The 25062-nt window shown below is 49.3% G+C and overlaps 1 protein-coding gene across 3 annotated transcripts in view; it reads right to left on the bottom strand.

The window, feature by feature from the left end:
* The window catches only part of SNX19 (sorting nexin 19), a 40087-nt gene extending 15393 nt beyond the window's left edge, over window positions 1-24694 (bottom strand). The window contains exons 1-12 of one of the 3 annotated variants that reach the window (XM_051812408.1): window positions 22667-24694; window positions 22168-22306; window positions 21326-21426; window positions 21085-21204; window positions 20693-20823; window positions 18871-18967; window positions 18691-18783; window positions 18460-18625; window positions 16047-16176; window positions 5405-5589; window positions 4541-4628; window positions 3556-3717 (exon numbers count right to left, since the gene is read on the bottom strand). In XM_051812408.1, the coding sequence (XP_051668368.1) occupies window positions 3556-3717; window positions 4541-4628; window positions 5405-5589; window positions 16047-16176; window positions 18460-18625; window positions 18691-18783; window positions 18871-18967; window positions 20693-20823; window positions 21085-21204; window positions 21326-21426; window positions 22168-22306; window positions 22667-24190 (2936 nt within the window). In that variant the 5' untranslated portion in view covers window positions 24191-24694. Of the gene's footprint in view, window positions 1-3409; window positions 3718-4540; window positions 4629-5404; window positions 5590-16046; window positions 16177-18459; window positions 18626-18690; window positions 18784-18870; window positions 18968-20692; window positions 20824-21084; window positions 21205-21325; window positions 21427-22167; window positions 22307-22666 lie in introns of those variants that run through there. The other 2 variants (XM_051812410.1, XM_051812411.1) reach the window with 2 other exon arrangements.
* Window positions 24695-25062: the final 368 nt, after the last annotated feature.

Below are 25062 nucleotides of genomic sequence, written 5' to 3'. Positions count from 1 at the left end.
CATTTTGTGACACCTGGGAGATGCTTGTCCCCACCTTCCCACTGCCACCTGGCCTTTCTGGCTTCTCCCCTACTTGCTCTTCTCTTCACAAGGGCTGCCTTAGAGACAGTTGCTGATCAAAGGCAAATTTCAAACCCAGACAAAGAAATAAGTTTGAAATAAAATATCATTGCACACAGGTACTTGGGAGCGCAGGTTTGCTTCCCATTCAACAACAAAACAGGTTTTCGAGACAATTCTACCCAGATTCAAACAGCAGCACCATAAACAGCTGATACAAAGGGTTGAATATAGGAAATACAATGGGGAGTCAGTGCGTGGTGGGACTTTTCCCCCTAAAGACACAATTAAACAACCAAGCTTTGTCTCAACACAGGAATGTTTAGCTTAGAGTGGTGCCCTGAAGTTCTTACCACTGTATTCTGTTGTCCACAGGAGCAGCTCCTGCTTCCAAGGAGCTTCCAGTCAACTAGGGAGAAACTGAGGCAGGGGGAAATAAATTCTTTCCTCAATGCCACAAAACCAGCACGAAGTGAGATGGAAGAGATCACACACATGCAGAGGGACCCTGGAGAGCTGTCCCCCACCAGAAGCACATGCTGCTCTATATGTAACGTGACACAAGGCTGCAACTCTGAGATCAAACCTGGCTGCTCTCCCCACCCTCCCTTTAGCAAGAGGTGGCTGAAGTGTTCTGCAAATTCCTTCTACAAATTCCTGCAGAAAAAGGGAATACGACACATACAAAGTGAGCTAAAGTTATTCTGTCAACCTTGCTTGTTTTACCAAAGCAGTTTTTCTAGTCTTAGTCCAATGGAAATAAACTTCCAGCCCATCTGAATACAGAAGTTTGCCTTTGCCATCATTGTGCTCAATTTAATCCCAAAATTACAGTGAGGCAAAGAACTAGCAGGAGAAAAAAGCTGAGCTTTTTATTGGATTTTTTTATTCCTTAACAACAAGATCCAGAGAGGGGCTATTTGCTCCTGGGCAACTTCACCTCAGCTGTGAGACCAGACCAAGGAGGGAATGGGAGATTGAAGCCCAGCCAGTGAGAGCATGAGAAAGGGCTCAGCCTAAATGAGACAAGAAAGGGGGTTCTGGAGATTAAAACAAAGATCTCGCAATCCAAACTCCTAGGTCTGTTTCCAACTCCAATACTGACTTCAAAGTGCATGTAAGTAAATCTACTTCATCTCTCTCTGCCCCAGCTCCTCCCATGTAAATAAACACAGAGGGGGATGTTCCTGCTGGTACAACCCCAAATCATGGCTACACCATCCCAGCAAAGCATCAGCTCCCAAACTGGCAGTACCCACAAATTATTTCCTGAATATTCAGTCATTTGCATAATTGCAGAGATGAGGTTTAACAGCAGAGATAACTTGGGCTTCCTGGCAAAGGAAAAGCATCAGCTCATTCTTCCAGTGCCATATCCAGTGTGTGTAAGGACTGTGCTAGACTTTTGCCCTGACCTGGAGCTGGCAGGGCATAATTTACAGTCCTTAATTTAATCCTTAATATTATCCCTAATTAATGACAGACCAGGGTCCTGGAACTCCAAACCACACAATTAATTAGGAAGCAATAGCAAACAAGCACAACAAGAGCATCTGGGAAGGCACCAAGCACAACAGGGCTCTGCTGCATCATCCCTGGCCAATGGCTCCCGCTCCCACTCCTGACAGCTGGGACAGTAAATGGAAGCAACAGGAAAAAGAAGAGAAACGAGCCTAGCAGAGAAAGACAGGGTGAAGCAGCTGCTCTCCAAGTAGGTATTTAAGGATATATTTGAGCCCTCCTTCCCAATAATGTCTGCTTTGGGACTATCCCAAAGCACTCTCCAACTCTTTGCCTAATACACTTTACACCTCCCTCCTTTTCCAAGCAAGTGGCCAATCTACCATCTCCCAAGTGTTACTGCTGAGAAACAGCTCTGATAAAGTGATGCAAAACTGCTTTGCTTCATTATATTGGATTTTGCCTAATCTTGGCATGTCCTTAGAGCTCCCTAAAAATATATTTGCAGACAGCAAGCCAATCCCTTCCTGTATTTTCACAAAACACACAGAAGCAGGAAGCAGCTCACACTGCTGTGGGTCCATTATTAAGCAGCTCTTCTGGGAAGAGCAGAACAGGCACATTGGAGCTGCATTGCCTTCCCTTCAAATGTGCCATGGAGCATACAGCTCCAAGGAACAGCAGGCAGTCTCTTCCTACCTGATACTTCACGATTCTATGAGATGAAATGCCTCATGTAGTACTGTAACAGACAGTAGCTGTGATCCTGCATGATTCCCTCTCCTTTGCTCTGTAGAGAATGCCTTGATCAGCTACATCCAGCACTGCTCAGATTATATTTCTCCCAGAAATACACCAAAAAAGATCATCAATCCAGTCTGTTGGTGCATTTCTGTCCTTTTGTACTGAGACCTGAGCAGCATTAGCTCACAAACCACTCAAGTCTTGGACAACCTGGGGAAGCAGCTGCCAAATCCATGTCCATTCTGTGCCAGGTAGGACATGGTGACCTGACAAGCTTCCCAGAGCCCTCTGCACAGAACTATTGCACAGCAAACCAAAGCAGGTGACACACAATCAACACCAGAGCTCAGGTGGTACTCTCAAGCCCTTTGCTGTGATCTGACCCGCTGGCTGTTCATCCCTGGCTGTTTCCTCCTCTTCCAGAACTTCCCGTGACAAGCACTTTTGTGTGGGAGCTGATTTCCTTGCTGTGTCACACATGGGTCAACTTCTTTTCTCCTGTGCCTGCCAGGTGACAGCCCCAGGGACTAAAAGGTGACTCAGAAGGGGAATCCTACAGTCTAGCCAAGCTGCCATTCCTCCTTAGCCTGAGGAGAGTTCTCTTTCCCAGGATCACAGTCCACCTGCATCCTACTGATCAGGAAGATGATGAAGAACTAGACCATGTCAGAGCAGTGGCAGTGGGAAGCAGCTGATCTTTGTCACTAAGGCAGGACAGCAGCTTTGATTCCTGCACTGCTCTCACCTCCCAGGTATTTGGGCAGCTGGACACTGACTTCAGGACTATCACCACATCTCCACACTCCATTCCCTCCCCATCTTCTTTCTAGTAACACCAACTGGGCATTGCAGGCACAAGGTAGGATGATTAAAGAGCAGGGACAGCATTTCCCCTCCCTTCACCTTCCTGCAGGAACAACAAGATCCCATCACATCAAGTCTCTCTGTGCCAGTGCCAGGTGAAACCCGATGCCACAAAAGCAAATCTTACGTGCTATCTCTGCCTTCAGATGTTACAGTTGTTCAGAAATATGGTCAAGACTATAGGGTTTGAAAGCAGCCTGAATATCCTTCTCCAACTGCTCAGGCATCTTCATTCCAGGCTCTCCATCAGGTCAGCAATGGAACAGATAGACAGCAGATGTTCAGTCCCTGACACTGGGTTTAATCCACCATCTGGCCGGAAGAGAGAAGCCTGGAAGTAGCTTCCTTTAGCACTGGCTGGAAATATTCAGTACAAGAAGCTCCCAGACATGGTTAGTAAACACTGAAAATCAAATCATCCCATGCCTGTGGCTGCTTCTCTCCCCCACTGCTGGCTCAACCAGTCCTAGTGCTTTGTCCAGTCCACCATAGGCAGATGGTGCCACAGCTGCAGCCTTGGGCTCCTCACTGGAGCCCTTCAGGACCAAGAACTCCAGAAGAATGTCCAAGAGGCAGAAAACCAGGTGCCTGAAAGAGAGAGAAGACAAAGCTTAGGCTGGTCAGGGCACAGGAAGCAAAGCTCACATGAGAAAGGTGTGTTCTGACTGCCATCAGGGGAAAGAGGAATGATCTCAGACCCTGGAAGAAACGTTTTAAGGGATGATTCAGCTTTTATTCCACCTCCCCCAAACCCTTCAGTGTGCATTGAAGCTGCTGAGCAGCACAGAAAACACAAACACACCTCCTGGAGGGAGGTGGCACATGTGTTTCACAGGATCACTGAGGTTGGAAAAGACCTCTGGGATCATCGAGTCCAACCTTTGACTGAATGCCACCTTGAGCACCGAGTGCCATGTCCAGTCATTTCCTAAACCAGGAATGAGGACTTCAGCACATCCCCAGCCAGCCCCTTCCAATGTTTAACAACCCATTCAGTGAAGAAATTCCTCCTGATGTCCAGTCTGACCCTCATTTCTCTGCAGTCCATTACCAAACCCTTGCTTTCCAAACTCACAGCGCTGGGCATAGACAAAAATACCCCCCTACATGGATCTGCAGCTCCTCCAAAAACAAACTAAACTAGGATTTGTCTTACTTCCCTGACATCCCCTAACTAAGCAGGCCTAACAACATAATTAATATGACTCAATAACCTCCAGCCAGACCAAGGTCCTGGACATGCACCCTCATCACAAACAAGCCAGATGCCCTCTAATACTGCAAGTCTGGGATAATGAGCCGGATAAGTTTCGTGCCAAGCAGCTGGAAGCAGGAATTGCATGGCAAAGCCCTGAGCACAGCTCACAGACCCCATCAGAGGCCATCAGGGTAAAGACTAAAATCCACATACCTGTTTATCACAGGCTGGCTCAGGGACTCCAGCACCAGGTTCCAACTCATCCGACACTTGCTGGTCCCAAGGATTTCTTGGATCACATCTGTAAAGAGACAGTGCTTTAGGAACTGCACATTTCCACAGGTCAGTTTTCTCCTGGTGGGTGCTGAATCGCAGCTTGTGATGGTGCTCTGAGCCCGAGGCATCTCATGCCCAGCATCACCATGACAGGGAACAGCCAGGGACAGGACGGACTGCCAGGAAAGTGTTCCAGGCTGGAAGGGCACATACTGGCAGTGCTTTTTGATTACCAAAGGATAGTGAGGGCCCCTTACACTGCAGCAAGGAGTTAAAAGTTCAGACTGTACTCACATGGATTAGCCAGCAGGTGCTTTAATGCCTAAGGTCCCCAAGTAAAACTTCAAGAGAGGGAAATCCAGTGCAACTGGGCTAAGGATTTCAGTCCAGTGGAAAAGCCGCAGGCTTTGCCTAGTGACTCTTCTCTGCCATGGGACCCTTTGGCAGCAGGTGGGAGCACAGTGTGCCTCTGGTTTTCCTAAGCCCTGCCTTGGGTGAGGTGGCTTGGCAGGAACTGCGTCACCACTCTAAGCATGTGGGAATCACCAAGACACCCGTCCTTCTTCTCTGAGCTGTGCTGCTCCCCAAATACTTATGCAAACTATCCAGAACTGGGAAACTGATTTTTGCTTGCAGGAAACCATTCAAACTTCAAGGGTCATGAACCTTTCCTAGTGCCTTGGCACAAGCAAACTCCATCTCAGTGTTTAACCACATTTCCACAGATTCCAGTGCACTGGAGGGTTCTCCAGCCACTTTTCTTTCCCAAGGGCAACTGACAAGTCCCTGGGACACACTTACTAGGCAAAATCCCCATCAGGCTCTGCAGGGCCTGATCTGCTGTTGCCTTCTTCTGCTCCTCTGTCCTGGGGGGTTTAGGCACTGCTGGTAAAACTCCTCCGGGCCAGATGGATTCCTGGAGCAACTGGAGGTACTGGACCCAACGCTGGGTGCAGGTCAGGTTAAAAATCTGCACTTCCAGCCACCTGTGGGCACAGGGAGACAGAGAAAGGTTAGGAAAAGTCAGGCTTGGGACCAAATCAGGCTATTTCTGCCCATCAGGAGCCCTGGAAGGGTTAAATCAGCTTGCTGCATTTGTTAACATGCAGTTTTCAAGTCTGCACAGCAAATATTTTCTTAAGTATTAATTAGCTGAGTTTCCCATGCACCAGAAGTAGGATATGATCCCTTTGTTATGGACAAACATGTGTGTAAAGTCACAGGGGAAAAGCGAAGGCCATGAAAAGCTCCATCATCCTGCTAATCACAGGAATCCAAGTGAATCACTGATTCCTAATGGAAGCAAAGCTAAGGGATACAACTGGTCTGAAACTCATAAGTTATCTCTATGCACAAGCCAATACAGAGATGGAAAAACTGGTGTTTTAACTAAAAACAACACCCAGGAAAGACTGGAAGGACATAAGCATGTTCTGGCAGCCACTGTTCCTCTCATCAGTCCCTCTGCCACCAAGACAGTCAAGGATGTCTTGCCTGGAGACCAAAACAAGGTCCAAGGATGGTAAGTCATGAATATCCTACTGCTTTGCTCTGCTCTTGGTCCTCTGCTTTCCTACTCTTCACACCTGCTCCATCTACTGATGGCAAGCAATGGAATCATAGAATCACAGGATGGTTTGGTTTCGGGACCTTAAAGACCATCTTGTTCCACCCCCTGCCATGGGCACGGACACCTTCCACTAAACCACATTCCTCCAAGCCCAACCTGGCCTTGAACACTTCCAGGGATGGGGCAGCCATAGCTTCTGTGAGCAACCTGTGCCAGGGTCTCACCACCCTTATAATAAAGAATTTCTTTGTTCTCATCCAAAATCCAACAGAATTGCTGGTGGGCCCTCCTGCTGAGTCAGGACTGTGTCCTTTATACACTAACAACCTGCAGACCCTGAAATGCTGCTCCACAAAACAGGCTGGAGGCATTTGCAGCTGCACCGGGTTTGTCCCCACCAGACAAGTGCTGGGAGAGTTTCTAAATCAACCATATGGACCCTCTTTCCTGGATGTGAAATCCCTTCCAATGTAACAGCAAAAGCCAGAGCTGTCAGTCAGAACCTGCCACTGCCTGAAATCTTTCCTCTCAGAATTAGGAGAAGCTATGGATGAATCCCTGATGCCACAGGGTTTCCCTGTGGTCCTCTGGTTTAGCAGGACTTGGCGATGAGGGTCCAGTGCCACTGTCCTTGTCGGCAGGAGGCTTTGGAGCAAAGACGGGAAAACCAGCACAGTGCTGGGGTAGGGAAAAGGCTTGTGATTTTGCCAATACTTCAAGATTCCCAGAGCAGAGGAGTCGGCCAGCAGGGCCAGGAGACCCATTCCTCTTGGCAGCTGGTGTTCGTGCTTGCAATTCCGTCACCACTATTCCCCAGCAGCTCCCAGTGCATTCAAGAGCACAGGCCCTGCCAAGGCAAACTTTATTTAACCTGCGCTCTGCCAGACTGTCTGCATTCTTCCCAGGCGAGCCATTCAGGTCAAGGGTGTCTTTACTTGGGCTAATGTGAGTGGAGAGTCGGGAATAGCAGCACCTAAAGGTAACCAGGGCAAAGGAAGCAGGTTGTCATCAGGGACAGTGTGGCAACGTGACGTTCCCTTTGTCAGTAGGAAATGAGGTGCCAAGCTGCAAGTCTTGAGGGACGAACACCCAAGAAATGTCCATTAAAAATCTGAAAAGGAGCCTTGGTGCAGCAGGAAATGAGGTGCCAAGCTGCAAGTCTTGAGGGACGAACACCCAAGAAATGTCCATTAAAAATCTGAAAAGGAGCCTTGGTGCAGCAGGAAGGTCTCGTATTCTCAGATTAAGGTCCTACTGGAGCATGGGCAATGATCCCAGTGACCCCACTAATGGGAAGACACATTCTTTATGCTCAGCCTCACCAGGGACCACACATACTGATGTTGCTACAAGATCATGCCAGAGATCTGAAGCTTCCACCTGTCTTAGAGGACAAAGTGTCCCAGTCCTGCCCGGGAAAGCCCATGTTGGAAATACAATTAAAATTGTTTTAATATCCAGCCATCAGCAGATTTTAACACTTTGGATCATGTTAAACCCTCCAGCCATTCCTAACCAAATCAGAGTGTTAAACTGTGACTTTCCCAGGGCCAAGAGCTTTCATTAACATAGTTTTTTATTAACATGTTTGTCTACACAGCCTGCTTTCCTGGCTGAGAAAACATGTGACAAGCAACAGAAATTCAGAGCCTTGGGGAGAGAGCTGCCAACAGTCAACCTGCACCAAGGAGATCAGATTGAACATTGACTTGAACCTCATTACAGCAATAGCCACTTTCCAGCGTTAAAAAGGTTGCAGAATGCAAAGAATGAGCTTTCTTTTCCTTAGAAACATTCCTAAACCAGCAAAATATCAAGAAAACACTGAGCAGAGAGAAAGCTGAACCTAAAGACAGCACATGTTTCCAGGCAGCTCAAGGGCAAGCTGAGAACTGATAAATGCTGGAAGGTCCCACACAAACAACATCACATTTTCAGCCCATTTATTTCCATAAAATCACCACAATTAGGCATCAAGACCTATAAGTAACACCAATAAATCTCATCATATGTGCACATACTGTGATTAGGTGAGTGCTCACAGGTCTTGCATCTCACAGTTGTGAAACACCATTGATGGTTTTTCTTCCTTAGTCTGGCAGCTCACTGCCTTCCACTTTGGGAAGCAAAGGGCAGGATCTGGGAATGGCTCCATGGGTCTTGCACCAATAAATGCCACAGCTCCATGCAAGTTCCTGAGAAGAGGTCAACTTGCCCCATCACATGGCGCTCAGACAACTGATGAAGAAGCACCCAAACGCACAAGTATACAATAAAAGAAGGAATTAAACAGGAAAAGGGACAAGAAAGAAGGAGAAAACAAAGCTGGGTGCACATGACACAAAGACTAACGCAACTCTGCTCTGGGTCCCCTTTTGCTAGTCTACCAGGGTGTGGAGCCATTCCAAAAGCACCGGGAGAAGAACTGTCTAGACTGGTCCATCTGGCTCTAAATCCCCCCTGGGAGAGCAGCTGATGCTCTCAGATACTTCAAAAGAAAATATCCAAACCTGACACAAAGAGTTTTCCAACCTCCGCTCAACCTGAATGTGTTAAAGTCACCACCGACACCCATTTGGAGGGAATAACATTCCATTTGCACAACATGCACAGGGGGAGCACCGGGAGCATTTAAACTGTGAGGAGCAAAATAATTCATAGAATCATGGAATATCAGGAATTGCAAGGGACCCACAAGGATCATCAAGTCCAGCTCCTGGCCCTGCACAGGATACCCCAAGAATCCCACCTCAACTCCCACTATTGTTGCAGCTCAGGGAGGGTCACACCAATGTTATTGAAAATTCCTACCTGAGTAAACCCCAGAAAACGGAAAACTGATTTTTCCACCAGGCAGACTTGCTGCACCAGGATGGGGATTAACAGCACAGGAACTCCAAAGATTTGCTGGTTCAAAGCTGACCTTCACCAGCAGGTCACAGATGATTTTTTATGCTATTAAAGGCCTGAGCATTTGAGATCCATGTGCCACATTGAAAGCACACACAGGCTGTTCCCAGGTAGAAATAAATCCACCAAGAAACACAAATAGACCTATCTTTTTTTTATTTTTGGGTGGCTGATGGGTTACTATTTCCATTCTGCTATTTCATGAAGAAATAGCCTTAATAAGAAAGACAGAAAAAACACACCTATCACTGAGCCATCTCCTTACACTTCAACTGAGACCAGAAATAGATAAAGTGACCTCCTGGGCTCAGACATTTGAATGCTTTGATAATGCCCAATGCAAAGAGACAGATTCCAAAGGCTATGGGGTCCTGGAAGATAATCTGGAGGTGCATAACTTGCCCATGTTGTAAGGGACCTCTGTTGGAAATAGCTGCTGGTGGGGGAATGAAATGGCTGCTAAAAAAGAGCCAAATTAACGCCGTGCCTTAAGATGGAACTCCAAAGTCAGCTGAAGGGATCCATTAAGACTGGAACACCCTGGGAATGAAAAACAAGGCCTGGCGGGGACATACCTGGGCCTTCCTTCAGCACCTTGATGCAACAAAGGCTGCTAAGAAGGAGCAGCCTATGGAAAAGGCAGACTGGGAGTCAGGGACAGGCAAGACACGGCATCTGGGATCAGTTTTACCTGGGTGGATGCACTCACTGAAGTGGACTATCCAGAGGGTTCACCTGCAGATGGAGGGAGCTCAGCAAAGAAAGGTTGGATAGGTTGGATTTGCTTAGTCTGAAAAATAAAGATGGACCAGGAATGGCCAAAGACATACAGTACTCCAAATTTACTAGAAGCTGGTCAAACTCTGTTTTTCTCACCCATCAAGGTGAGGATAAGAACTGAGATCACTTGAGCTAAGGAACAGTGAAGTCAAATTTTTCTGATTATAATTAAAATCTGAAGCTATAGCAATTATGATTTCCCCAAAATTGGGGATTTTAAGGATTTAGACAAACACAAACTGGAGACCACATTAGGAAGAAGACTAAGATGAGAGAGCCCCTCTGCATTAGCTGTATAAATACAAACAGCTCCATAAATATACATGAGCTGAGTGTAAGAGTAGCAAGTCCTGCTCAACACTGACCACCTTCCACTGCAGAACAAGGCCCCCCTTTCCCTGAGGAATTCAGCATGGCTATCCAGGAGCTCAAAAAAGGCCCATGAGACTAAGGTAGTAAAAATGATTGAAGAAAAAGACAACATCTGGAAACCACAAGTCATGCAAACATGACTCTTCCTGAAATCAAGAAAGGCTGGTGCTTAAATCACCAGACCAAACCACAGAATATCCAAATTCCTCCCCAAACTGTGCCTTGAACCACAAGAATATCCTTGACTCAAGAGGAGCAACATTTCAATGCTGTGACTGCAAAACCTTTCTGAGCAAAGCCTGTAAAAATGAAGCAGCAGCTGCAGTGGGCACAGTTAAAATTGAGAAACATAAATGGAGACTTTTTGCCCCCAGGCTCAGCTTCGAGCACCTGCTACCTGAGCCTAAATACACCTTCTCCAGACAGCCACAAGCAGAGATGTGCAGCAGGCTCAGCTCAACACCTTCAAAGCAACCCCACACTTGTCCAGGTAAACCCTGCACCAAGGAAGGAAATAGGAAAGAAAAGAAAAAATCCTCCATAAATCTAAGAACACCAAGCATCCTGAGTCTTTTTAAACTTCTGGCCAATGACACATGATGCGCAAAGTGAACTATCCTTCTTTTCTTACTAGAAGTGTTCCTCTCCTGCTGCCCTATCGCAGTTACAGTTGTGAACAGCCCATCCTATACCCAGCTGAACACAGAGTGATGAAGTGTTTGAGTAGGAGGCCAAGTGTCTTCCCTCAAACCGAGTGACTTGCCAGGGTCCCTCTCCCCATTTCTGCACTGAGGGAAGCAAAAAACAAACCCAGCTGCAGGAAGTTCACACTGGTGGCATCTGCATCCATCATTCCTTATCAGAATTACCCAGGCCAGACATCCTGGGCAGAGGGATTTTCCTACCCTGGGAGATGTGGGTGTGCAGGACATCTTATGGTGGGGCAGAGAGGAGAAAAAAACACATCATTCCCTACACTAAGGAACCATTACCCCCTGTAGGCACGAAACCACACCTCGGTGCTGGGATTTCTCTACCATTTTATGTGTTGCTCCCTCAAAACACACCTGCTGCTAAAAGAAATCATGGAAACACACAGGACTCCAATGTCTTTACCCAAACTGCTCTGGTTTTGCTTTTATCCACTTGGATCTCCCTGTGATGCTTTGGGGCTTAGGGAAGGGGGGGGAAAGCATGTGGTTAAAAAAAATCCAAACGTCCTTGATTTTTCACAAAGCATCCTGGCTTTTGATAAGATCTTCATCAAGCATTCATTGAGCCAATTAAGCTCTCAGTGGTGCCCCAGGGAGAGGCCAGGCTGTCTCAGCCAGGCCCTGCTCAGAGCAATTGCTTCATTAGCCCACTTCAGAATGAAAATACATAAAGCTACTAATAACCCTTCAAAAACCAGGGCAAATTAAAAACGACAAGGACACATTAATTTCTCTCCATCCTTTTCTTCTTTGCTCTATCTGAAATAGGAATTTGTTGTGGTTTTTTAAATCTAGAAAAAAAGTTGGCACGTGCAACTGTTGAAACAGAATCCTAGTTAAAATAATGTTGCAATTGTTATCAAAGCACAGAGTGCTTGCTTCATTCTAGTGGCTGTTTTTGGAAGAATGCTGCTTCTAGAAGAGGGAAAAAAATTTTGTTTGGGACAGAGATTCAAAGCCAGATCCAAAATTTCCAGGTGGTTGGAGACAGCTGAATCGAGGCCCACTTCCAAGCTGATTTGTATTTACTTTACATATACACACAAAGACACATACAGTCCTGAAATCACTGTTCCTGACATACCACAGGCCTGTGATTCCTGCTACTACTTACAACACAAATAGCCAAATCCAGAGAGGAAGATTAAGATGCCATGAGGTTGGTTCCCCTATTTACTAGGTCTGGTGCTGATTTTTTGGCTTGGTTTTTAGGGACAAGGACTTTGCTGCCATGACCCTGGGCCTGCCAGCACAGCCCCTCCACGTGCAGTCCTCCCCAACATGCCCAAATCAACTCCTCCTGATAACAACCAGAATTAGTGGATTTAGTTGCTCCAATTGCATTCATATTGCAGTTCTGGCTGCTTGTTTCTGCCACCAAAACTCCGAGATGCTGCCCAAGGCTAGAGTGGGAAGCTACTGCTCCACAAAGCCAAAGGAAAGTGGGACAAGCCACAGCTTTAGCATAAACCTTCCTGGCTTCTCCTGGCACCTGCAGAGCATGAGTCAACCCTTGGCTTTAATGCCTTTTAAAGATAATGCAGGGAGGAAAGAGGCAGCCTCCACAGGGAACGTCTGTCCACACACAGCCATATATCCCACCCCAGGGCACCACCTCTGCTGGGTGACATGTATAGCCCAGCTTTGGGTTGACCCCCACTTGCAGCAGCAAGATGAGGCCTGGGGCACCATCTTGGCTGTCAAATGTGGCCCCTGCATGGCTCCAGGGCTGGGCAGAACTCCCTGACATGGGCATTGTGCTCCCAGCACTCCCATCCCACAAGTGCTGCCCGAGCACACAGGCTGACTCAGGGACATCAAAGAGGGTCAGACACTGGCAGCACTTTGAAGTCAAGAGGATCAAGGCAGCTGCCAAGGGTCTTTGTGCCAGTTCTTTTGGCACAGAGACCAAGGAAGAAGAAGAGAAAATCAGATAAAAAGCACGTAGCAGGCAGCTCCCTGAAACTACAGAGTTCACTGACTTAACAGCGGTAGTTGCACAAGTGTCTGTGACACCTGGGCTGACAGTGATGGGCCAGAAGAGCCCCAAAGCCAAGGTGACAGCAAGAACTTGGAAGAATGCTCTCAAAAGCCTTATGGTCACCTGCAGTCAGTCTCAAAGCATCCCTGGCTGTCCACCTACAGGTCACAAGGACTGAAACGTCACCTCCCCAAACCCGCCCGCTTGAGGGATGAGGGGACAGGGGACAAAGCCCAGAGCAGCAGTGGAATCACCCAAAGCAAAGAGTAGAGCCAAGCAGTGGTGAGCTCCTGGGTAAGGCAGGGATGATTTGCATTTATTTTAAGTCACGTCAGTGGAACATGACACTATCAAAGCTGTCTGAGTAGTTCTACATGCTCCTTTCAGAAACAGGCACTTCCGAGCCCAGCACGGCCTCTGTGCCCCAGCCTCGCTCAGGTTTCAGGGGACAGACAGCCAGGGTGAGCCAAGACACTTTACCCCACTCAGTGGTTTGCACTCTATGGCTTTCTGTTGTGCTGCACAGGAAAGAGCTAGGAAAAGCTTACAGACCTGTATCTGCACCTCAAACACTCCCAGATCCATCCTTGGGATGCTGGCACTCTGCTGGGGCTCCTGTCTGGAAAGTGGAGCAGAGGGAGCAGGGGAGCAGCAAGCTGGTGGCTGTCCCTTGGCTCCACTGCTGTCTCGAGCTCCTCATGGCACTGGCAGACCCCTGACCCAGTGGGGCCAGACTGAGGGCAGGATGTGGGCCCACAGCCACAGCATGGTTTGCGTGCTCATCATATATTTTTAACACCTCTTTGACTCACAAGGCTCTAAAAAGCACCCGGATTCTCCAAATGCTTTTGAACTCTTCCACCAAACATCCCCGGAGCCCAGAATACCCCCAGGTAGTCCACTTTGCAAACAGGTTCCTGTTGCAGCCTCCCAAGGGAAGAGAGATGTGCCTTTCCAGCCCATGGGAGGGGAGCAAGAGCTGGACAGGGGAAAGGAGCGGAGCTGGAAAGGGGCAGTGGGTTTGTTTACAGGCACAGACCCAGCACACAGAGAGAGGCTGCTGGAAGCAGTCCTTGGCCCCAGGGTCATTCTCACCCCTCAGCCCATCCGCCTCCTCTCCACCCGCCTCTCCTTTCGGCTCCTAAAAAGGATCCCTCCCTGTTACATAACGGAGTAAGCAGATTGGGCCTCGCACACACGGCCTCCCTTTACTTAACAATACCTTTTTCGGTCATGGAGCCTTCCTCTCCCCCTGCCATCCAACTGACACTCAGGGGAGATGGATAGTGCCTGGCTCCAGCTATTCCAGCTACGGAAGGAGGGGAAAGAGGAGTCTGGTGGGATGCTCCATGCAGAGAATGGTGAACAGAGCGGGTAGGGAGATCCCAGAATGGACACCGTGGTCACAGCAATCACTTGATGTCACTGTGAAAAAGACCCCAAGGGAGAGGGAGATTGGCTCTTGGGAGAAACTGGTTCTTGGTATGCTTTTTGTTGGTTTGCGGGTATTTCTATCACTCTGCACTGAATGTGCCTCATGCCAGAGCAGAATCATCTTGCAGCTGCAAGGAGGCAGCAGGAGCAGCACCTACTCACCAAATACAAACTGGCAGAGAAGCACCTAGTGGCAATCTCCTTCCTAACACTCAAAACACTTCCAGGGCACCTCCTCTCTGCCCCATACCACCTCACCCACTGACAGGAACAGGGAAGGACCATCTCTTGAAGGGATGATGCCCTTGCCTGTCTCCTTCACATCAGACCTGTGGACTATTGACTGTCCCAGAACAAGAGCAGAGTCAACCTCAACATGTGGATTTCAGCATGGACACAGGGTTTGTTCAAGGGGTTGTATTTGCACCCTGTCCTGATGGTGACACGGAGAAGCCACCATATCACCTCCAGGCAAAGCTCTGCCTGCAATGGGTTTACCCACACCTGTTGAAGCAGAGCAGCTACAAACACACTCCCTTCACTCTGCTCCACCAGCACAACTCACAGAGTTCCTGCACCTTTCAGAGCTAGGCATGTGCTGTGTGTATCCCAGCTTTCTAGTGGAAAATACCAATGCCACACATGGGTGCTGCAGGTTCCCTGGGTGAGCAGGACACAGCTTAACAGGAGGTGATGACGTGCCTGTTCAAGCTCTCATACCTCTCTGCTTACACACAGGGATTGGGTTCCAGCTCATTTCCCAAGAGACCAGATCCCATTTTGGAAAAATGGCAGCAACGCCCACCTCCTGCCACCCAAGGGAACAGACCCAGGAGTCAAGGCAGCAGTGCCTGACCTCAAAGCACTTTGGCAACCTCTACTGAGTGCAGTTTAAGTTACCAGCTCAGTTATAATGTGCTACCCTGCACATTCTGATGCCAACTCTGGATGCCTGCAAGAGCGGGAAAAGCTCTGCTCCAAGATTCTCCCAAGCCCAAGTCCTTCAGGGCTCTAAAGAACCACAGCCTCAGTTAGTGATAGCCACCAACCTACACCAGAAAACAGGAATGCTCTGTTTGTGTGTCTTGGCCTAGAGCCTTACCACCCAGAGACACTGGCCCCAGGACAGCTTGGCGAGTCCATCCTAGCTGGAAAGGAAGCCTGTTCCCACTCCATGTGCATGTCCCTGCCCCAGGCACAGGCACTGCTGGCCCAGGGCAGAGCAGGGGGTGCAGCAGTGAGAGCAGAGGCCCTGGCAGGCCACACTCTGAGCTGTTTTTGACAAGTTGCTGTTCCCTCGGCCTGTTTACTTTCCTTTTGTAGATAGAACAAGCTGAGCCACTGGGCAGTGAGACCAGGAGGCCGGTTCTCTCTGGAGAGCCAAGGAGCTGGGCACTGTTGCCTTTTCATGAGGCAAGACTCCCATTCCCAGGGCTGGATCCTTCCTTTCCCTGTTATTAAGGGATAGCAAACTGCCTGCTACAGTTGCATCCTTGCTCACAGGGAAAACAGTTCCTAGTGCAAATCTCTAAGAGGTTTCTTTTACACAGCACCTTCTTTACAGAACCTTGTTTGATGCTCAGAAAACATTTACCCACACTCAGGCATGAGCTCCATTTAAGACTGTGACTCCAAAGGGAATTTACCCTCCCAGAGCTGCCAGGTTGCTCATTCAGGCTTTACCTTTGAATAAGGGTCCCAAAGAGCAGGTTGAAGACCTTCTGAATGTTCTCTGTGCACAGCCAGCTCCAGTGATCCACCAGCACCAGGCGAAGCACATCCAGGGCCAGATCAGCTAAAGCTGTCTCAGAGTCTGACAGGAGGAAGAGGAGGGTCAGATGAAGAAACCAATTCAGTGCCTGAGCAAACCTGGTGAAAAGCATCATCCCAAACTCACTCTTTCCTCCAAGTCTGGCACTTTGTGCCACGCACAGATGACCTGCTGCAGCTCAGCCAGTCCGGGGAGCCTGCCCTTACCACTCTTTCATTTCTACTTCCATACAAGCAGCCTTAATCTCCCCACAAAGGGCCACACCAAACCAGAATGTAGTTGCTCCGAGGGCTCAGTTCCTTCTCAGTTGAAGAGAGGATGACAATGTGCCCAAAACAGGTGAGAATGAAAGTAGTCACTGTAGCTAGAGAAAGGTACACTGCTGAAGACTATTTTCCTGGTCTTCCCCATCACTTTCCCCTCTTCCAAGAGTTTTCCAGGCACAAGGTTCCAGTGGGTGGCTGCTTTCTCATCTGTTTTTGGCACACTGCCATCCCTATACGTAGACCGATAGTTGATAAACCCTCTGTTTCACTGAGAAGGAACTGAGCCCAAAAAGGGGAGAAAGCAGGCAGTGACTGCAGCCAGCAAAAGCTACACTGCTGAGGACTATTTTCCTGGTCTTCAGGAAAATTTTCTGCTCTTCGAGAGTTTCCCAGGCACAAGGCTCCAGATGGTGGCTGCAGGCTGCCATCGTGTGGCAGATCCCAATCTCTGCAGGAAGGTGGATAAACCACACGTATGTTAAAACACAAACCCATACACGTCCTCACATATCCCTGCTGACACAAGCCTGGGACAGCACAACCTCTTTCTGATCCTCAGGAGCACATCAAAACCTTCAGTGTAAACACCTTCTACTTGCTGAAGAATTACTTTTGGCCCCAAAGCACTTGAGGTGTTGTCCTGAACAGGCTCATTAATGTGCCACAAACCCGCCTGGGGCAGCCACTCCTAGGCCAGTGCCCCGACCTGAGCCTAATGCCAGGTTGGCCAGGTGAGATCAGGTGCAGCAGCTTTTCCTAATTTGGATTCCCTGATGCCTCATCTTCCAACCACTCTGCCTATAGAAAATTTACAAACACAACCTACTGCTGAAAATAAAGGGAAGAGGGGTTCTGGACCTTCTCCTTCCCTCCTCTTCCTCTCCCCACTGCGTACACGCAGGACTAATTAACTCCAGGCCACTTCACTTGGAAAAGACAGGGCACTTGGCCCTCTTGCTCTGGGCCATGTCTAAGCTATTCCTCACTTGCTTTGCCCTCTGATACTTGACTTCCCAGTGCAGAGCCAGAAGCAGGCTGTCCAGTTTCCCCACAACCTCATAGAGGGACCATCCTCAGCAAACTCCATTTATTTCTGGAGCATTCAAGTCCTCTTCCTCAGAGAGATGCTGGCCAACCTCTTCCCAGTAGTCACTCCATGAGCAGACAGGGACACAGGCTGCCTTTTTATCCAGCTGCTCCAGACGTTTGTTCCCCTCGCCCTGCCAGCCCAGCCTGAAACATCCCAGACCTGCAGGCATTTGCCATCACTGACATTCCATCTCCCTCAGAGTTCAGGGAACTTGGTGCACAGCCCTGGCCTCCAATGCCAGTCCTGCCTCCCCAAAATCATGTGTTCCAAGATTATAGGCAAAGCTGGTAGCACAAGCTGAGTTTCAGAACACCAGACCCATCCTGTCACAAGCACATGTCAGAGCTTGCCCAACTTGAAACACTGGAAAGAAATTTTGGGGAAGTTCCAGCTGATACAGCTCAGCAATTCCAAGAAAAAGATTAGAGAACATATTTTCGCTTGTGTTCAAGATAATCTTGTAACTGTTTTGAGAAGCTGTGGCACCCCTGTGCTTCAGAGGAGGGATCTAGAATCAGAAAGGGAACATCATTCCTTGAACTGGGATTACATTTTTGCTACTCCCATCAAATCTATCCAAACTTGATCTCAAAAGGTCCTTTTATAGTGCATGGACATATCAAGGCTAATTCGAGACTACCAAGAAACTGCAATTTGGCCATTTTTCAGTTTCGAGGAGCTTGATTTTATAACATTGCCAGTTAAGCACTGTGTCCTTAAAAAACTTATTTGTGCAGTGACAGTGCTGAGTCCGCAAAGGTGAAGATCCAAGAGGAGCCAAGACTCAATTTGCTTTCAACAAAGCCCAGAGTAATCACCAAACAGGACTGGAAAAACTCAGTTTGCTTTCCCTTCAATCAAGGGCAAGAAGAACAGGTCCTGAAAACACTGTAAATTGATTGGAGCTGTTGGAGCTGTTGTGGTCCCAAAGGAGAGAAATTAAAGCAGTAACAGAGGGGCTGAGCTCACCGGAGTCTGTGTCCAGATGTGTCCCATCCGCATCCTCCTGCACAGAGCTTCCCTTAGGTTCTCTGCCTCCCTCGCCTTCAGGAGCTTTGCTAGGGATTGCTTCCAGCAGCTTCTCCTGCTTCTGGATGAAGGATTCCATAGCAGCCAGCGACAGGGTGCCAGAGACCTACAAAAGCCAAGCTGTATTAGTACCACACAGGCCTGGATCCCACTGATCAGACAACTACCCACCTCCTTTGTCTGCACTTGGTGTAGCCAACAACACATCCAGGCTTGCTTACTGTCCACCTGGCACATGGGAATAAGGCTGCAGCAACCACAACCCTCGTGCACATGGATTATTCCAAGTCAGCACCCAAACAGGGCAGTGATTGGGATCGTGAAAGGATTCCAGGAGGGATATGAACTTACAGCACTGCCCTCCCTGATGGAGTACACTATCCTGTCATGAGCTTCACTCACACTCAGCACTGGAGTGATTTTACTAGATGAGAACCTCAGCCTGGACCTGAAAAGCAGAAACATGGCACAGTCAGTTTTCTCTGCAAGTTGTTAGTGATGAGTTTTCCAGCCTCCACCAAGACCGAGGACCAGCCTCAGCCAAGACCCAGGACCAGTTATCTTTGCCCAGTGCCACATCCAAGCTAGAAAGCCTGATTAGACCTCATCATGGCTAGGCTTCGCGAACGAAGATTTGGGAAGGCTCTATCCACATTTGTTACAAGCATGCTGGTGGCTTATGAGGCCAATACGTGACAGACATATCCGATTGCAAAAGGCACAGCAGAAAGACTCCTTAGATGGTGTATTCTGCAATACACGGTTCTTTCTGCGTTGCCTTTTCTCCTCGAGAGTGATCCTGCGTGTGTTCTCAAAGGAGACAGCTGCGTTATAGATGGTGTGTCTCCAGGCCTCCCGATTGGAGGCCAGAGTAGACCAGTTATGGTGATCAATATGGCCAAGGCTGAGATGCTGTTTCAGGGAGTCCTTGTATCTTTTCTTCAGGGCTCCTCTTATGTGGCAGCCAGTGGCAAGTTCACCATAAAGCAAGATCTCAGGGAGGCGGTGGTTGGTCCTTCATCCTGGAGACGTGCCCTGCCCAGCGCAGCTGTGTTCTCATCAACATGGCCTCAATACTTGTGACAGCAGCTTGCTCTAGAACAGATGTGTTGGTCACATAGTCTGACCAGTGGATGTTTAGGATTGTACGGAGGCAGCGTTGATGGAAGCGTTCTAGGAGACGCAGGTTAGACCTAAAGTGGTTCAAAACCAGCACCTGCGCCCAGGATAACTAAGAGGTAGCAGCAAAACCAGGCAAAAAAACCATTAAAGCATTTTTCCTGACCTACACCTGAGCCAAGGCTTTCCAACATTCCACACACAGACAGGTGTGTTACACGGAAGCCAACAGGCAGATGTAGGCAGATATCAGTAAGGTGTGAACATTCCAGCATACTCAGGGAAGTGTGCAGAAAAGCCTCTGAGATGAAACATACTCAGCAGGATTGTGAAATCCAATCATAAAGACACACAGAAAGGAGAGTATAAAAGGATGCTCAGGATTATGGGACAAATCATAAAATAATGTCTATCATTAAGGAATGTCCTTTTCAGCCAAGATGGTTCCAAACTTGTACTTTTTTGGTTTGTCTTTTTGTTCAAAGCAGCTTTTTCCAGCAAAACATCACTTTTTGGGAAGAAAAAGCACTATTTGTGCAGAAACCTTCCCTTCTTCAGTGAGGGAAGAATCACTAATGAGCACAATGAGGTTTGGCACTGCCAGCAGCACCAATAAACACTTGGTGAGCAACACACATGCAATGACCTTCAATATTACTCCTAAATAAACATTCAAATGTGTTTTTTGCAAGGCCACTGTGTGGAACACATGGGAGAGGCAGAAGGTAACCTTCAGGTAGATAATTTATAGCTGCATTTTCCAGTCACTCATGACATATATGGGTCATGCACATGTTTAAGGTTAAAAAGGAATTCCCCGGGAGCAACAGTGTCTCTGCTGGTAAATGGCAGCACATGACAGATCCCCTGGGAAGAAAACCACCTTCTGTGGAAACCTGAGCATTCCTGGGAAATCCTTTGGATAACAGTAAGGGAAGAAGAAAGTAATTTGGTTAAAGTACAACAACACATAAAGCACCAGGTCAGTTCTTTCCCACAACGGGCTTAGTTTATGCATTAATTCCTTATTCTGCAAAGCTGGAGAAGCCCTTACTTGGTCGCCTTCTTCCCATCTGTCTGGGACTTTCCATCCACTTCAGACTCGCTCAGATCCTCCGTGGGGCTCTGGGGCTCTGACCTGGGGAATGCCGTCTTCAGAGTGTCCACAATAGCATTGACAACGATCTGCAAGGCCAGCAGTGCCATTAATTACTGAATAGATCCTTACTCCTTAAAGATATTAAGAGTTTTCAAATTTGCACTGTATTTGCTATTAAACCCCAGGTTCTTTGAGATGGGGTCTGACCCTCCCCAGCTTTATGGCTTTCTGAGCAAGCTGAGCCCAGCTACAGAATGCTGGAGTTTTTTGGCTCCTCATAGATGCTGAAGCCTAAGAGAGATGTCCAGGTGGAAGGGGCTCAGGTAACCAGTCTCCTGCTTTCCTACCTTGTCTATCCTGGAGACAACAAAGGGCTTCTTGACAAATGCGATCCTGGCGTCTGTGTTGAGGGCAAGAAATTCCTGCACCTCCTCACTGTTGGCAATTTCAGGGACTGCACACAATTGCTGCAAGGAGAGATGGAAATTTAGGGTTTTCTGGAGTCAACTTCCCAGCTTGATCATGTAATGTAGAAGAGATCTGATGTCACATCTGCTTTTAGCTCACAGGGGCACACAAATATCTCACCTTTAAGAAGGATTCCAGCAGACTTTTCCTGGCTTCCACTTTATCGCTGTCCATGTTTCCAAAGGGGAGATCAGGGAACAGTTTCTTTGGGCCTTTGATGTCTACAAAGGAAACAAAGCCATGAGCACGTTCGAGAAAACTGGAAAAAAATTAATCTTAATTTAAAAGATTTTAAAATCCAAGATTAAAAATTAAGATTTTAAAATCTAAATACAGATTTTAGTCTGTATTAAAACCTTAATGCTCTCATAGTTAAGACTATCACCACACACTGCCCAAGGCAAGACACCCCTCGAACCAGGGTTGTTGAATCAGACCTTCAATCCATATGGAATCTGTGTTCTGCTGGATTTCACATCTTCCATGCTTTTAAGTTAAAAACAGCAAGAACAAGGACTCTAAATTGCTCCAAGAGCCCGAATATTCTCAACAAAGCAGTTTTGTAGTCAATCTGTCAGAACCAAGGAATTATGTTGGAACATGCTAAACTCCATGGAGCTTTATATAGAAGTAGCATTAGAAGAAATACTGTTTTCTTCCTAAAAAAAGCTCATGTTTGACACATATTTCTATTTTCTTCTATGCAAACAAGATTCTTTCAGACACCAGTGTTTCCACTCACTGTTAAGGTGCAAAGCTACAAAACTGGGTGTTGTGATCAAAAAAAAAAGAATATTTTGAAACACTGGAATTTGCAGCCAAAAGAGATAAACCCTCCAGCCAGCTCTGCACAAAACAACAGAGATGTGTGCACAGACAGGGCAGAAAACCCTCAGAGCTGAGAAGCATGGAATGGGATGAGAGGGAGAGGATTTACTCCAAGAGTTAATGCAGGCACTGACTTTTGAGGAACTTGCGGAGCTCCGGTTTCTCCTCCAGCCGGGTCTGCAGGTTGAGGAACTCCCGGTAGCGGCGGTTCACGGTGTGATAAGCCACCTGCTGAAGGCTCCCTGCACCCTCACCCTCCAGGACTGTCTCATACTGAGGAGGAAGGCAACAGGAATAATCCTTACACATTCCCAAAACAATCCCAATGCGCTGCTGGCCCCAAAATTCCCAGGACCCTTCCATCCTCACATTAACCCTTCCCTGAAGATGAAGGAACCCATCCCAATGGAACAACTGGCAAAAACAGAACACAAACGACTCTAGCAGCCTCATGTGACCCTTGGCTAAAAGTGGGAACTCCTATCCCGCACCCTGTGCCTGATATTCCCTCACTGCCAGACAAAATTTGTTGTGGAGACACTCACAGAGCAAATCCTCACCTCCAAACACCAACCAGTGCTCCAGTCAGGGCAGGGATTTGGGAAAAGAGGTGAATGCCAGGGGAGCCCTTACCTTGACAGTGTACAGGGTATATGGGTGGAAGCCAGTCCCACTGTGCTCCCGGGCAGTGATGGTCCCAGTTATCCGCAGGCTCTGGATCACGACCGGCCCGTCAGGGCTGCTCAGGGGCTCAAAGCTGAAGGTGCTCATGGAAGCTGTTGGGGAGGATGAAAGCAGGGGCAGGGACTGCCCAGCCTCTGGGGGGATATGTGGTAGGCCCTCTGCTGCCCCCAGATCTCTCCCCAGAACAGAGGGTCTCTGCGAGGAGAACTTCCTGGGGACTGCTGGGCTTTCCTCCTCCTTCTCCACCACCGGCTCAATCTGGATGTCAGGGCAGGAGCTCAAGGCAGAGGTGGAAAGCAGCCCAACATCTGAGCTGGGGGCAGGGCCCTCCTCCAGGTCTCCCGTTCCATCTTCCAAAGAGGCCAGGCCCTCTGGCACAGAGGGGTCCTGGGGGGGCTCATCAAGGAGCTCCCCAGTGGGGGATGGTGCCAGCAGGTCCCTGTCCTGGCCCACACTGGGCGTGGAGGATTCCAGCTCCAAACCCTCGCAGGGGAAGAGGGATCCCAGGGCTTGGGGGCGCAGGAAAGGCTCCTCTGTGTGGCACGACCTCCTTATCTCCTCTCCCTCCTCGCCAGCAGTCCCTGCCTCTCTCCTGAGCCCCTCCACAGCCCTCGGGGAGGGAGGTAGCCCGGCAGGAGCCGTATCCATCTGTGCTGGGAAGGGCAAGGAATCTGGCACTGGGGGTGCAGTGTGGGGCTTCCCACTGCGGGGCTTCTTGGAGAACATCCCAATGAGCAGCTGATTGATCCAGTCGGGATCAGACATCTTCCTGACGGCCGGCAGCAGCACATTGCAGGCCACCAGCTCCACCACCACGAAGCGTCCCGTCCGCGTTTCCAGGTGTGGCCACGGCACCAACGCCTGCAGCAGCGTCTCCACGGCCGCGCGGGCACATCCGACCTCGGCCGCGGGGCTGAGCAGGGCAGGATGCGGCCCTGCCAGCCGGCTGTACTCCTGCCACAGCGTCCCACCGCCTTTAGGGTCGTCCCTCAGGGCGTCCCGTGCCCGCAGGAAGCTCTGGAGGTGTTGCCCGCAGAGCAGAAGCAGGCGGCGGGCCAGGGCTCGGCGGTCTACCCGCGCCATGCGCCGCCGCAGCTCCGCAGCCAGGCCCACCATGGCCCTCTCCACCTCGGCCTCGAAGGCCGGCTCCCTGCTCACCGTGCGGTACCACGAGGCCACGAAATCCCGCACCACCTTACGGATGGTGCTGGCGATCTCCCGCTCCAGCCGCGCCTCGTCCGCGGGGCAGCCGGGCGGGGCCCGCAGGGAGCTCACGAAGCGCTCCAGGCGCAGCCGGCGGCCGCGGGGAACCAGGGCCGGGGGGCCCAGCCAGCCCCCCAGCACCGCCAGGGCCCCGCACAGCAGCCCCAGCGCCCGCAGGTCCAGCAGCAGCTGCAGGGCCAGCAGCCAGCCCAGCGCGACCACCAGGGCCAGCAGCGGCCGGCGGGACCCCGAGGGGCCCTGGCCCGGCATGGTGGGGTGGGCAGATGGGCTGCCAAGCGCCAAACACCCGGGCTGGTCAACGAGAGACAGGGCTTGGCACAGCTCGACCCCGTACCGGCTCTCGTCACGGACCCCCCCAGCTCGGGCTCCTTGAGGGGGTACTGGGGCTCAATTGAGCAGGACGCTCAGCAGGCACTGGAGTTCGTCAGGGAGCCCCAGCCCGGGCTCTTCACTGGGGCTCATGGAACACAACAGTCCAGGCCCCCTGACTGGGTACCAGGGCTCAACCACCCAGGACCCTCACTGGGGCTTGTCAAGGACCTCCAGACCGGTCCCTTCACCGGACCCCGGAGCCCCTCAGGCCCCCACCGCCCAGGCCCCTTCAGCCGGTACCGACAACATAAAACCCCACAGCCCCGGCGCTGCCAAGCCGACACCACCACATCGAGACCCCTGGCCCCGACTCACCACCCCGGGCCCACCGGCGGCACCGTCCACTACTTCCGCTTCCGTCCCGGTGCTCCCTACAGCGCCCCCTGGCGGCGCGGAGGACGCACGGGAGTTCTCGTAACCGAGTCGTTGAGATTTAAAAATGAAAAATTAAAACAATAATAATTTTTTAAGACTTCGCAGCAGCGCGAAATAAGTTTCCACCTCCACACGTTTTATTTTAGATGCGTTAGGAAAAGTGTAAAACCGCAATCAATTCATCTTTTATTTATCCTTATTGCTATTATTCATATGGATGAGAAATAAAATTTAAAAATTAAATTTATTTAATTCATTAAAATTTATTATGAATGTGTTAAAACTAAAATAAAGGAAACCCGAAAACTATTATCAACCCCATAAAAAACCTATTATTCAGCTAAAACTTATTAAAACTAGATAAAGGAAAATAA

This window comes from Manacus candei, unplaced genomic scaffold (genome assembly GCF_025592945.1).
Source record: "Manacus candei isolate 608988 ecotype Guabito, Panama unplaced genomic scaffold, ASM2559294v1 h1tg000086l, whole genome shotgun sequence".
NCBI classification, from domain to species: domain Eukaryota; kingdom Metazoa; phylum Chordata; class Aves; order Passeriformes; family Pipridae; genus Manacus; species Manacus candei.
The sequence above is the reverse complement of the archived record's forward strand: the minus strand, read 5'-3'. Positions and strand labels throughout refer to the sequence as shown.